General features: G+C 34.5%; 1 protein-coding gene across 1 annotated transcript in view; it reads left to right on the top strand.

Annotated features, from left to right (window-relative positions):
* Positions 1–15,530, top strand: part of efna4 (ephrin A4) — a 92,415-nt gene that overhangs the window by 52,721 nt on the left and 24,164 nt on the right. Inside the window, exons 2-3 of the mRNA XM_001342982.9 lie at positions 3,435–3,730; positions 15,305–15,373. Of these exons, the coding sequence (XP_001343018.4) occupies positions 3,435–3,730; positions 15,305–15,373 (365 nt within the window). The remainder of the gene's footprint in view (positions 1–3,434; positions 3,731–15,304; positions 15,374–15,530) is intronic.

Raw genomic sequence — 15,530 nt, 5'->3', positions numbered from 1 at the left:
ATTTTTAACAACCACAGAGAGTCAGGTCTCATCCAAATGATGGCATTCACTGAACAGTAGATTCCCAATCCATATACTGGGGATGGACCAGGTGCAGCCCTGCTTAGCTTCAGTGGGTGACAACTGTGTGAGTTGCAGAGATCTAGCTGCCGGATAACAGACTTCTGTACACTATGGACTTTATGCCCTCTAGCTTCCAGTATGAATGACACATAATAGTTTAGTTTGTGCTCCCAAATCCCTATTTTTTGGTTTAAAAAAAGGGAAAGATAATACTTTTTTTCTCTAAAGATGCAACTTTTTATCTTAGTGGATACACATGAATTATCATCATTGATAATATCTCAAGAAATATAGAAAATATCATGAAAGGTCCTCATCTTATCCATCTGTAATCTAGCTCAGTGTTCTAGCTGTGTTCTAGCTGTGAGTTTTCACCACAGATTTAAAGGTAATTCCGTAACTAGGCCAGAGATTATGGGTCAGGTACCTAGTTTACTCTCTAACTTTTTTTTCTCTTTCTCCATCTGTTGGGCTCCCTCGCTCTTTCTGTCTCTGGACTGGAGTCATTCATTAGCCTTTTTCCGTCGTCTCTCCGTCCACCCACTTGACCCAGGATAACCCTCCTCCTCCTTCTCTTTCCTCCCCATTTCTCCTCCTCAGACTTCCTCCGGCTCCTTCGCTCTGTCGCTTCTCCACAAAAGAGTCCCGGTGACAGACCTGGACCGGCCGGCTCGCTCTCACATCCTGTCTTTTCTTCTTCTCCTCCGTGGCCACCTCTCATCCCGCGCTCGCTTTGGTTCTCTGGCACGTTTGCGGTGAAGAAAGACCAATTAAAATCCATCTTTTCTTCTTGCTGTCTCCCACCAAACTCTCTCTAGGGCCACTAATTAAAAGTGAGCCCTTTCTTTACCTCCCTCCATGTGTCTGTCTCTCCGCTCTCTAACTCTTCTCCTTCTCTCTCTCCATTCAACTCTCTTCTGTCTCGCTTCATCTGCACTGCTCCTGTGCTCTGCTTCTCACCTGCTTTGCCACAGTCTGGAGTTCATCAGCACTTCTTAAGTACCTGTGAACTTCACTGCAAACTTTCTTTCTCTTGTCCGTTCTTTATTTTGGATCCATCTTCCTTACTTTACTTTACTTTACTTTACTTTACTTTACTTTACTTTACTTTACTTTACTTTACTTTACTTTACTTTACTTTACTACTTACTTACCTACTTCCTTACTTACTTATTTACCTACTTATGTACTTACGTACTTACTTACCAGTTGATTTGAATGTTATCACTCAATTGAATGAGCATTATCAGTGGTTATCAGCTGATAGATATTGGGTAGTAGGGGCCTTCTGTACCTACTAGTAGTCTCAGAAGGCTGTTATCATCCATCCACATTGTTAATCAGCAACAGATCACATACAGTTGTGACCAGAAGTTTATGAAAATTTTTTATCAAATTTCCCATTAATTGTTTTTATTAGCGTCTACCCCAACCCTAAACCCAACCGGCACATTAATGTAAAAACAGATCTGAATCTGGAGTCTTCTCTATTAGTATAGCTGATTAACCATGTGGATGGATGATAACAGCCTCCTGAGCCTACTAGTAGGGTTAGAAGGCCCCTACTGGGCCATATCTATCAGCTGATAATCACTGATAAAGCCCATTCAATCCAGTGATAACATTCAAAGCGGGTATACTTACTTCACTTCTTTCTTTCTTTCTTTCTTTCCTTCTTTCTTTTTTCTTTCTTTCTTTCTTTATTTCTTTCTTTCTTTCTTTCTCTGTTATTTTTCTGCCTAATTTTATTTGCTTATTTGCTATATAATTCATTTTTTTCAATCTTCATCCTTTTGTTTTATATCTAAATTGTTCCTTGTTTTTGTTCAAACTTTTTCCTCTTTCATTTGTATTTTTCTTTTTCACTTACTTTTGTTAACTATTTTTTTTTGTAATAAGCTTGATGTTCTCTCTTTCTCTTTTTGTATTTTATTTATTTTTTAGTTGTTTCATTTTTCTGTCTTTTATTCACACTTTTGTCTCTTGTTTTTATATTTTTCCTTTGATAAGGTCCTTCATTTGTTAATTTTATTTGCTTTCATTTCATGAGTTTCTTTTTTTCTTTCTTTGTTTTTTTTCTTTTCTTTCTTTTTTTTTCTTTCTTTCTTTCTTTCTTTCTTTCTTTCTTACTTTCTTTCTGTCTGTCTGTCTGTCTGTTTCTTTCTTTCTATCTTTCTTTCTTTTTTCTTTCTTTAACTTTGTAATTTGTTCTTTCTTCTTTCGTTTGCTTGTTTGCTATATTATTAATACTTTTCATTTGATCTTCTTCCTTTTGTTTTATCTCTATAAATTGTTCCCTGTTTCCTTTTTTAATATTTCATATGTATACTTACTTTTATTAACTTTTTCTATATTTTTGTGCCTGTTATTTCTTTTTATTTTGTATATTTTTTCTGTCTCTTTCAGTTATTTCATTTTTTTTCTGGGTTTTTTTACACCTTTGTCTTTTTTTTATATTTTTCTTTTCATAAGTTCCTTCGTTTGTTCCTTTTATTTGCTTTCATTTCATGTGTTTCTTTCTTTCTTTCTTTCTTTCTTTCTTTCTTTCTTTCTTTCTTTCTTTCTTTTTGTATGCTTGTTTATACATGTCACTGTTCATTTGTTTCATTCTGCCTCTTCATCTTTTCTTTTATTTAGTGTTTGTCCTTGTTGTTTATCATTTTTCTTATTTCCTTCTGTCAAACCTGTTTATTGTCATCTACTTTCTGTCTTTCTTTTCTCCCTCTCATTTTATTGACGGCATCTTGTACACGCTTCTTTTTCAAGTCAGCCGTGTGTAAACAAACGGGAGTGTGAATTTATTTACCAAGCCACTAAGGGCCATTCTATGCTAATTTCTCCCCTATTAGTGCAACTTGACTTTTGACTTTGTGTGTGTGGAAGGAGAAGAATGAAACTCTCCCTAATTAGCATGAAGCTGTTATTGAGAGCCATGGTCCGTATCTGGAGCTGCGCGAGTCTTTTGACCTTACTCAAATCCTCCGGGCTTCTCTTTTCCTTTTCAGCGGCACTTTGCAGTGTCACTTGGGTAACATAAAACCTGCTTAATTTAGCTTGGCTAACTTTAATCGTAATTTTACAGTCACACACTGTCGTCGCATCCTTCGACGTGTGTGTGTTGCCAGGTACTAACTAATCCTCTGTCATGTCCAAGCATTTGTTTCTCAGCTGTGACTGATCGCTAACTCTTAATATTATTCCACAGTGCGGCCAAGTGAATGCCAGCAAACGTGATTCAGTGCTGACGCATCCGAAATCTGTTCTGTGCACTTGGAAAAATGCCATTTTTAATGATTGTGGCCATGAATTTCTCTCATGATAGAAATACACCCTCTAATATACCTCTCCCTCTTTCTCTCTGTTGCTCCCAGGTTAACTGGAGATGATTACTCTGTCCAGGTCAATCTGAGTGATTATCTGGATATACTGTGTCCTCACTATCCCGGCGACCACCCGTCCGGCGCTTCAGTGGAGACTCTGGCTCTGTATCTGGTGGCGGAGAGCCAGTTTAGGGGCTGCGTGGACACTAAAGAGGCCATTAAGAGATGGGAGTGCAATCAGCCGTTTGCTCCCTTCGGCCCTGTCAGGTTCTCTGAAAAGATCCAGCGCTTCACACCCTTCTCTCTAGGCTTTGAGTTCCTGCCCGGACACCATTACTACTATAGCTGTAAGTGAGCGTTTGTGTGGGAGAACATACGCAGACATGTGAAGTGCTGACAGGTGTGTGTGATATTCAGTGTTGGGAAAGCTCAAACTTTAGCTTAATGAGCTGCAATCTTTGTAAGTTAAAGAAGTTTTAGCTTAAGTCAAACTAGTGTGATTGTGAGATCAAAAGCCCCTTTCACACAGTAATTTCTGGAACGACTTTTAAATTCATAAAAAAGGTGTACACGGGCAAGGACCTACTGAATTTTTTCCGGAGAAGATCATTCAAACTTCCATTCCAAGATACCGGTAAATTCTGACGTCATTAACCAGAAATGACCTATAAACGGCAACGCTTGTATTTGTAAACATAGAATGGGTCTGCCTTTTCTTGATGGTTTCACTTTTATTTAAAGCATTCTGCAGCTGCTGTTTTCCGAGACATTCAAAGGCAGAAATGCGAACCACAGCTAAATGTTTACACACTTGACTACATTACAAATTCTGTGGATGGATAATTATTGTGAACAACATATGGAGGAACACTTTCCTATGTCAAGATGTACATAATATGTGTGTGCTGGCGCTCACCGGCACCTTCAAGTGCACACACGTCAAGCATCTGAACCAGAGCTTGAAGGTAAACTAACAGCGGTTTATCATAAGCATTTTAGTAATCATGGTTTACACAGTTGGCATTAAGAAGGAACATAGAAAAGTTACCTGACTAACATCTAGCAGTTAAATGTGACTTCCTGTGAGGATAGAGGTGTCACATGAATATACTGAATATTGAAATAAGTTAATTTAATTTAAAGGGTATAAATGTTTATCTATTCGTTTATTTATTTTGATTTGAGTTTTATGCATTCATTCAATTCTCATATTTTTGTGTAATGTCTTTTGCTTATTTGTTTATTATTTAATTTACTTTATATTGTCTCTTTAAGCGCACAATAGAAAAGCGGGTACCTCCAAACTTTCTATTAGCTTGAGTGCACACAACGAATGACAAATAATAGGAGTTTAACTGTTTATTTTCCATGATTGATGTACAAATAAAAATCACAGACTTCCTCAAATTGCCCGCTCCACAGAAAATATGCATTTATTTAATGCCCCGCTGTAATATTATAAATCACAAAACATTTTTACATTTTTAATTGAAATTATTATTTTAAAGAATATGTCCTGATATAGCCATGGTTTCCTCTCTCTCCCTCGCGGTTCAAGTGCGCGCACTGCTCGTTGAAAAAACAACAACAACGCATATGTTGACGTTTTGTAAACAGTTTTGTTGTTTAAATAGGATATTGCATTAATGTGCATACATGCTGTATAAGCTATAAAATAAAAGGTAAAGCCTATTTGTTGCGTTTATGACGCAGATCCAGGTCAACATAAGCGCTGGTTTAGCATCAACATGTCTGTTAAACAGCAATATTCAGCAATATTTCATTTTGCCTCTTTGTCAAATGTGTCTGTAGGCACGGGTTATACGTTATCGTCCCGCAAGTTAAATATGTCCTGCAGTTGAACAAGGGGCCTAAAATAAGGCGCATCTCACTGCCTTTATGTTGACAAGGAAAAAAGAAGAGAAGAAGCGCGGTCCTCTTATGAAACGACTGAATCAGCTTGGTATCGATTATGTAAAAGTGTTGCTGTCTGTGTTGTTACAATTGTAATATTTAATAATATCGTGATATTCAAGATTTGTACATTCATACAGCTCTGGATAACTTAAAACAGCGATTAGAACTTCAGAGCGGTGTTAATGCGTCCTGAAGTAAAGCGAAACGGCTATAAACTCCAGCAAGATAGTCATTATATACAGAGCCATATACCTTTATCTATAAATAAAGTATAACTATGGAAACTGTGTTCATCTTAACTGAAAGCTTTGTCGAGTTTGCTGGCCTCACGCATCGCGCACCTGTCAGTCAGTCAGTCAGCACGTAACGCCAAAGGGTTAAACAGATCAACAGGGGAGAGCCTAGGTGCACCGGTCACTAAATCCAGCATACGGGCCACACGTTCTGTCTTTATATTCTGCTCTGTGTTTGTCATAAAGTCATCTGAGCTCAATGATCAGGTTTGTATCAATATCCAAGGGCAAATCTGCGCCCTCACAGCGGTTTATCATAAACTTTTCATCGATCATTTTCCCCGCGATTGACAGCAAGAACGAACACAGAAGCGTTGATACTACATGTGTTCAAAAGAATCTAAAACGCCAAATAGGATGAATTTGTCGCATTTTAAAAAATAATACATTCTGTATCTAGCTTATCACTTGTACTGTGGCTCTTAACTGTCAAAACACCTCTAAAAAAAAGGCTTTTTCGGACATGACATATTTGTACAGATGTACATTACTGTAACCCGTTTTATTCAAGAACATATGAGCTGGTTTTAGTCCTTAGCTCTTTAATTTTCATCTTATTTAAAATATATTTAACTTGCTTGTTAATTAAATCCCATTTTGTTATTTAACCTTTTTAATTTTATGCAACAGTCAATTTGCATGTTAATTTGCTATGAAGAAAATGAAATAATGTATTTTTTGCATGTTAATTTGTGTGAAATCGTGAATATAGGTTATATATAATTGAATATATAATTTTGAAATCATAGCTTTTTTGCTTTGAGTGTAGGCTATTCAGTTCAAAAGAGCGGAGTTTCAGCTTTTATGAAGTTTGCTGTATAAAAATATAACATTTTAAGATTTATAATTATCGGCCTATATATATCGGCTATCGGCCTCCTAGTCTGAAGAATTATCGGTTATCGGTATCGGCCAAAAAATCCATATCGGTGCATCCCTAATTTGAACACAATACATGTATAGCATATTATTTATTTGTTTTATATGATTTTTGAACTTATTTATGCATGTTAAGGACCCCCTCTAAGTTTCAAAGTTGTGTGCTGATTATTTTTAGGGCCGGGTTTTGGTTTGTGTTTTTATTTAGCTGAGTTTTGGTCGGAGACCTTATAACATCTGCGACCCAAAAACTTTATTTTCGTTACATTTAATAATTGTTTAATAAAAAAGAAATATGACCAAGTGGTTATTTTTTATTAGCAATCTTCAATAGTAGAATTCTCACACTTCCTTAGTTTGAAAAAGGTACAAGACATATAGGATAAAACATCAGACACGACAATATTGACAATGAGAAGAAACTGTTGCAGTCATTATTTTTTAAGTAAAGTCAGCAACCTTGCTGTCTATGAAGGATGAGGGAGCTCTCAGTTTTCACATAAAATATTTTAATTTTTGTTGAGAAGATAAACAGTAAACTGTTGCTGAAAGATGCGCGTCTAAAACCTAACCTGCATAACTCACTTAATAACTCCAGTGCTAATATTCTGAGAAAACAGCACTCCTGTTTGTGAGATAGCATGTCTTCTAAATATAATGATCAAAACCTATATAGGGATTTATTTATTTTACTTATTTATATATATATATATATATATATATATATATATATATATATATATATATATATATATATATATACACATATATATGCTTAGATAAAATAAATTATAGGGTTATTTAATCTGCATTCTAATAGGCTTCATCATGCATTGAATTCCTTCAGACTCGTAAGACTTGTTTTTGTTTGTGAGATGAGTAATGTCAGTAATGTCTTATTTTAATAAGCTTGCTTACTGTTACAACAGCAATTAAAATATGATAGTAGATGATAAATGTTGCACACCCCAATTGTTAAGGCATAGACTTGAACAGACTTACATAGGCTAAAAACAACTTAAAGTAGCCTTAATTGTGCAACTCGCTCGTGAAAAATACATAAGCTTTGTTTACACTAATACGTCTTAATTTTAAACTGGTATTTTAGAACTAAAACGATCCACATCCACATTGGCGTTTTTAGCTAGCATTTCTGAAAAGCCCTCCTTCCACACTATACTGCTAAAAATGCACGTCACGTGAGCACACACACACACAGACATGCTGCAGCGTATATGCACGTCTGAGCTTCTGCAGTCAGCGGGTGCTTTAGGCACAAAACCACAGAGAGCAGTGCATGCCTGACAGTTTGTCAAGAATGTACCACTGGATCACACCTCACTATAGTTGTTAAACATGATATTTAATTAATTTTGTCTCTATCTAACGACTCTTCTGTCAGGTAACATGTCACAGCATCAGAACAGTGCTTTAATCTTTCGCTTTGCGCTTGTACTTAGTAATTTTAGGGAAATCCTCATATACTGTTGGTTGGTTGCTGTGGGTTGTACCCCTTTTTTTACCAAAGTTTGTCGATGCCGTTTTAACGACGCAGATCACTCTGCCTATTCATGCCAGAGTCACGCAGAAAAAATGATTGACAGGTGGTCATTTTTGTCTAACTTCTGTTTATTTATTTATGATTATGGGTAAAACAAAGACCATGCGGGTCAGGTAGTTGAAACGGTAGGCTACAAATAATTAATTTGTTATTTATTAATTAATTATTCATAAATGATTAATTCAGCACCGCCTACGACAACGATGAATTCATCATCCATCACGATGTTTCACATTAGACATCGTACAATGCTAAATTGGTCGACATTGCCCAACACTACTTCTGGCCACGACCCAACAGAGGGAAACTGTTCCTAAATATTAACCCCAAATGTGAAACTAAACCTGTTTTGATTCATAGCTTTTTCTGAATTTGACTAAAACATATTGTGAAATTGTTATTACAGTTGAAGACAGAATTATTAGATTATTAGCCCCCCTGAATTATTAGCCCCCCTGCTTAATTTTTTCCCCAATTTCTGTTTAATGGAGAGCAGATTTCTTCAACACATTTCTAAACATAATTGTTTTAATAACTCATCTCTAATAACTGAATCATATTGTTTTTGCCATCATGACAGTAAATAATATTTGACTAGATTTTTTTTCAAGACGCTTTTATACAGCTTAAAGTGACATTTAAAGGCTTAACTAGGTTTATTAGGTTAACTATGCAGGTTAGAATAATAAGGCAAGGGATTGTATAACAATGGTTTGTTCTGTAGACTATCAAAAAACTATTTAGCTTAAAGGGGCTAATAATTTTGTCCTTAAAATTGTGTTAAAATATTAACTGCTTTTATTCATGTCAAAATAAAACAAATAAGACTTTCTTCAGAAGAAAAAAATATTATTAGACATTATTAGTGAAAATTTCCTTGCTCTGTTAAACATAATTTGGGAAATATTTAAAAAAGAAAAAAAATCAAGGGGGGAGGCTAATATTTATATATTTATATATATATATATATATATATATATATATATATATATATATATATATATATATATATATATATATATATATATATATATATATATTAAAAATTTGCCTACACCTGATGCAGTTTAGCATTTTAAATGTTCCAAATCTAGACAAGCAGTTCTGAAATCTTGAAGGACGTCAGGAAGGAGCCAGTAATAGAATTAGAGTAAAGGAAAGCGTGGCTTGGCCAATGGAGGGGTTAAAGCAAAAGAACAGCAAAGAGTCTCCTTGAAAGGAAGAATAGGACAACAAAAGGCCAAAAGAGGCTGGGAAAAAGAGCAGGAGACAAAGTATCTTTACATAAATTACAGCAGTGCTGAGTGGGACAATAGAGCATTGTTCAAGCAGAAGTGTGTGTGTGTGTGTGTGTGTGTGTGTGTGTGTGTGTGTGTGTGTGTGTGTGTGTGTGTGTGTGTGTGTGTGTGTGTGTGTGTGTGTGTGTGTGTGTGTGTGCGTGTGTGTGTTTATTGTTTCACTTCAAAGAAAGCGTAACAATGTGTCTGTCTGTTTAATTGTTTAAGCTCAATCCTGTTGCTGAGAACAAGGGATCAGTGTGTCCGATCTAAATCTAAAGCTGGATTGCCTGTGTGTGAAAAACCATGATTGTTTTTATGTGATGTTCAAGTTGTGAAATATCATGTAGTGAAAGGCGCCAAAACTTAATGCTGTTCAAATCTTTTTGTTAGTTTGTCATTTTGTTTTGTTTTTTGTATTTTTTTTTTGTTTTTATTTTTGTTGATATGACCAAATACAGCAGCAATGTGAATATCAAATGTGTTGTTTGAAATTTGTTTCAAGTGACTTAAAATAAACTTTTTTTAACTTCTAGAAAACTAATATTGCACTATTTTTGGTTGAGATTATGGGTCATATTATGTTAACACTTTATTTTGATGGTCCATTTGAGAGTAATGACCAGTTTTCACTGATTGGTACAGTACGGTACGGGTCAATACGGGTCACCTTTATCAGGCTTGCGTTTCCACTGCTAAAAGGGTACCAATGCTACTCTTTTGTTGGCCGTAGTGTACGACAGAAACTTTCAGTCAACATCATTCTTGCTCGAGAAAATGTCAAAGTAAGCTGTAGGGGTCATTCTCATATCTTATAAGAAGCACTTCTCACAAAAAATGCTTTAAACACATATATACTCGTATAAATGTTCATTACTAACCTTACTATGAACATGATTTGATTATAACTGCAGATCAATAGCCGCATTTCCTCTGTCGGGCCAGTGCGAGCCAGGTCTTTTATCGGGCCGGGCCAATCACCCAGGAGGCTGAGCAGTGAGGCCGAAATCTTGTCACGTTTCCACTGTCGGGCTAGTAGCTCGCAGTCTCACTTTGCATTGAACTCTGAGCTCTTGCATTCAGAGATGTTGTTTATGTTCACACAGCTGCATTACAAATAAAGCTTAAAATATGATGTTGCACCACCCTTTAAATTAGATTTCTGTTGTTGTTGTTGTTGTTGTTGTTGTTGTTGACGCCATTTATAAAAAAAATATTTTTAATAAAACAACCAACAAGTTCTGTGCTGGTAATATTTTTACACAAAAATGCATTTAAACACAAACAAACAAAAACTTTATTAGTAGTCTGAGACTTTTGCTTTGAAATCTCCACTGCCTCAGATGCCATAAACAAACCTATAAGGCACAGCATAAATGCATATGGGCTTCAGAGAACCAAAACACACACTCACAGCACACACACACACACACACACACACACACACACACACACTGGAGTCAGTCATTCTCATTATCGTCAATGTGAAATTACTGCTCATGCTAAATGGCCGTGTGTGTGGTTGTTAGACGCGAGGTTAAAAGCCTCTGCTGGCTGAAAATAGCCGCTGCTGTGGTGTGTGTTACTCAAATGGCTCTTATGGATTTATGGTTATGATTAAATGTGGAGCCACTCAGGGCTGAACGTAAGACCTGCAGCTCAGATTCTGGGAAGAGAGTCATGATAGCTTTACAATGCTAATAACATGGCCTGATGCTAATGAGGAATCTTTGCGCACGTGTGTGTAAATGACTGCCATTATAGGGCAAATGCAGGGCTTTATTTTGTGTAATTGTACATAATTCTGTTTGTTGTGGGGAAGTATGATTTTGGACTTAGCCTTGACTTGAACATAGCATGCTAAAACACCATTAGCAAGCCCTAGCTAGAAGAGTAATTCATTTAAAGACACAGTGAGTCATGTCCTAAGGCTTTTATGTAGAAATTACTGACATTTGTTGCAAAGTACGCTGTGCACATGTGAAATAAATTTTAAAAAACTATATAATGAAGCATTTTATATATTGACGGAATTGTTTGTGTTGTGGCATTTGTTGAGAACAAGGACTGTGATTTGATATATATATATATATATATATATATATATATATATATACATACACACATATATATGCTCAGCACACCCATCAGTACACCCCTCACAAATATATCTTTTAAGTTCATAATTTTAATAGGAAGTTATACAATATTTTATTTGTTCATATACATTATATTAGTCAGTACTGAAGCCACATCTGGAGCTTATCTTACAAAATAACTTACAATAACAGTCCATACTCCCAAATGTAAAATTTGTTGAAAAATATTAAATACAAACTTAAAAACAGGAAAAATTAAGAGAAACAAAAAAATTGGATATAAGATTAAACATTTAATTAAAATTTTGTAGTTTTTTTAATATATTTTGCTTGAATTCAATTGTATTTTCTTTCAATTTCTACATATGTTTAGTGAATAAAATACTATTAAAATGAATCATTTTCAAAATGGGGTGTTTTTCATTCATGAATTTACAATTACATAGATACATTTTAATTTTAAAAGACAACATATTCTACATTATGAATAAAGAAAAAAAATATATAATATATTTTGTTACAAATAAACTACTGTTCATAATGTAGTGTAATATAACATAATGTGTGAAAGCGTGTGTTATTTCTTTTTTTTTATGATGTGTGAATTTTATATTAAAAGCAATGCATTATATTTTACAAAAAAATGTTATTATTATTTATTATATGGCATCATTTTATTTGTTGTTGTTATTATTATTATTATTATTATTATTATTATTATTATTATTATTATCATCATCATTTTAATATGATAATAATATTTATAATTATTATTAGTAGTAGTTATACTAGTAACAATATTAATATTAATATCCATATTAATATTAACATTGATATTAATATTAATATTGACATTTTTATTCTTATTATTATTATTATTACCGTTTTTATTAATACTATTATTATTATTATTATTATTATTATTATTATTATTATTATTATTATTATTTTGCAATAAAATATGTCAGAATTATGTTTCACTTTATGTACAGTATATGTATATATAAATACAGGCGAATGAATTGAGTTTCTGTTCAAAAGTGGTGTAATGCTGCCACCCCGATTACATTCTTGATAAATTGCTGTTTAATTCAAATAAATGCACTAAAAGTATATTAAGTAGCTGCATAGTGTAACATTGTAAAATGACATCACGAGTTAAACTGGGTCTCCCTTATGATTTGTCCATCAGGTTCAGCTCAACTTTTTACAGATTTGTTGAAAACTGTGTGGAAAGTGACATTAAATGACTCTAAATTCAATCCTAAAACTTTGAGGCCTTTCTTCTCTGATTCAGTGTTTCCTACATGCTGCAGTTTGAACTACTCTTTTAAAAAGCTTCTTTGACTGCAGTCGAACCGCTTTAAACGAGCGACTTGACAAGCTGCAGTTTCAGGATTGCTCTAAATGAACATCATTATATGCCATAAACCAAAAAGACTTCCTAAAGACTCAGACAACCTTTAATTTGCAGTACAGAACAAAGTGTAAGTGTAGCGTAATGTCAATTATCAGCAGTATCCAAATGGTTCATAATCAGAGCTCGAGTTTAATTCGTTTTTTTTTTTTTTTTTTTTTTTCAATGGAGGAATGTGTTGAGCGGATTAATGGCAATGTGCTGACAAATTGTTCAAAACAAATGCAGTCTTTTTCAAAATGATTGCTCCCTTGGTAAATATAAACAGAATGCTGTTAAAATAAATAAAACAGGAGAATATCACAAATTCTTTAAGAGGAAGGTGTAAATTATTAAATCAAATTTGGATTTGATTTATGATATAAAAAAGTACCTCATAATTTTTTGATTTGACTAGATAAATTTTTTTTTTCATTGGCTTATACTGTATACTGTATATTTATTTACTTAAATTTTATTAATTTATTAAACTGTTTTGGTAACACTGTAATAACTACACACTATGAATCATTTATTAAGCATTAGAAAATAGTTAATTTGTTATCTGTTAAGCACTAACTCTACATTAATAGACATTAGTAAGCAGTTTATAAATATAGCTACACATGCTGTGTTCTTGACTTATAACCATATTTATAATGTGCTAATGATAGTGTTTTCATACTTTACTACTTATTAGTTGTAAATTCTGTATTGCATTATTTACAAATCAATTGTATTTAAGGGTAGTTGGTGGCTTTTAGAATCATTCTAAATGAGTAAGTAAATGATTAATAAACTATTTAAATCAACATTTGTATATTTTATGATTGAGGCATACAGTAATGGTTACTATCTATGTTAATAAATGCTTTATTTTCTCAACTTCATGCAGTTGTGTGACCAAATCTACCGTGAGAACTATTTATGCTTCATAAATAGCAACCAAAGGTTCAGTATCAAATGACCAATAAATCTTTGCATTCTTATCAAAAAAATAAAATTACTGCAAACTTCTAACATTGCTGAATAACAAGTGTTAAAATACAATTAGAAAAAAAACTATTAAATAAAATTGCATTTCTGTGTGGAGTTTGCATGTTCTCTCTGTGTTCGTGTGGGTTTTCACATGTGGTACAGGTGAATTGAATAAGCTTAACTGGCCATAGAGTATGTGTGGTAAGGAGTGTGTGGGTTTTTCTTAGTGTTGGGTTGCAGCTAGAATGGCATCCACCGTGTAAAATATGTGCTGGGAAAGTTGGCGGTTCATTCCGCTGTGGGACTAAGTTAGATTTGTTTTCGCCAAAACACATCATAATTATTGGCACTTTTTTTTTTTTAAATACATTTTGCAACTTCTATTTGCCCAGATAATAGCTCTGAGTGTCTCCTGTAAAGCCTGATGAGGTTGAAGAAATCAAAGAGCATTTTCCATTCAAAACCTCTCTAGGTCCTTTAAGTTTTCTGGTCAATATTGGTGCTCTTTCCGCATTTTCCATAGGATTCAGGCTAGGCTATAGGTTAGGATTCAGGTTGTTGTGATGGATTTGGTGTTTGATTTGGATCATTGTTTTTAAGGAAGATCAAATCATAAGACTTTTATCAAAGGCTGCCTTCTAGACTAGAAAACATGTGTTCCTTGGATTAATACTTCTGTGAAACAAACAAACAAACAAACAAACAAACAAACAAACCAAAAAAAAAATACTCACTCTAAAAGTATTAACATATAAATAAACATTCTTCAGAGCTATTTCATAAGAATCCCAAAAGAATTTTAGGGGTGCTAATAATTTTGCCCACTATATGTTGAAAAAAATCATTGATTTTATATTGACATTCATTCATTCATTTATTCATTCATTTTCCTTCATGTTAGGTCCTTTATTCATCAGGGGTCACCACAGCAGAATAAGTGCCAACTTATCCAGCAAATGTTTCATACAGCTGATGCCCTTCCAGCTGCAACCCAGTACTGCAAAACATCCATACACACTCGTACACTACGGCCTTCTTTCTGTGAGGCGACAGTGCTAACCACTGAGCCACCGTGTCGCTCTTCATATTGACGTTTCCCCCCAAATTCCAATTGCTTCAATGGTTAGGTTTTGTGTCTCTCTCTTTTTTTAATTATATAGATAAAAAAGCACAAACAAATCAGATTTATTTGTGCAGCGTTGTTTGCTCGTGTTTACCAAGGGCGCCTATAATTTTAAACACAGCTGTACAGTATTTGAGCTAAAATGAGATCTACGGACATATAAATAATGTAGTAATTGTACATTCATGCACGTTTATGATGTGTAAATATCCGTTATGTTTGGAGCAGCTTACGGCGTTGTTTTCAGCGAATGGATTAGAGGAGCAACAACCGCCTTTTTATGGCCTTCTGTGCGTATTTATGTATTTGTGCAAGCAGTCTAAAGCATTGATTGTGGCCGCAGCAAATGTCTTCAGTCTGCCTGCTGTTTGACTGTGTCTCTGTGTGTTTCCTTCCAGCTCTGTCCACAGACGACGGTCCTCCCCTCCCCTGCATGAAGCTGCGGGTCACTGTTTGCTGTCCGCCGAGTGAGTTCCTCCTCTCTCCATTTTCATCCACACATTTTTTTTTCCTTTAAAAAAAAGCAGCCCCTGTCACCCCCCACACACCCCCTCTCACGCAATCAGCCGTGGCTCTTTCTCCGCACGCAAGCACTCACTCACTCTTTCTTTCTCTCTCTCTCAC

The sequence above is a fragment of the Danio rerio genome, chromosome 16 (genome assembly GCF_049306965.1).
Source record: "Danio rerio strain Tuebingen ecotype United States chromosome 16, GRCz12tu, whole genome shotgun sequence".
In the NCBI taxonomy this organism is placed as follows: Eukaryota; Metazoa; Chordata; class Actinopteri; order Cypriniformes; family Danionidae; genus Danio; species Danio rerio.
This window is presented reverse-complemented; position numbering and strand designations above follow the sequence as displayed.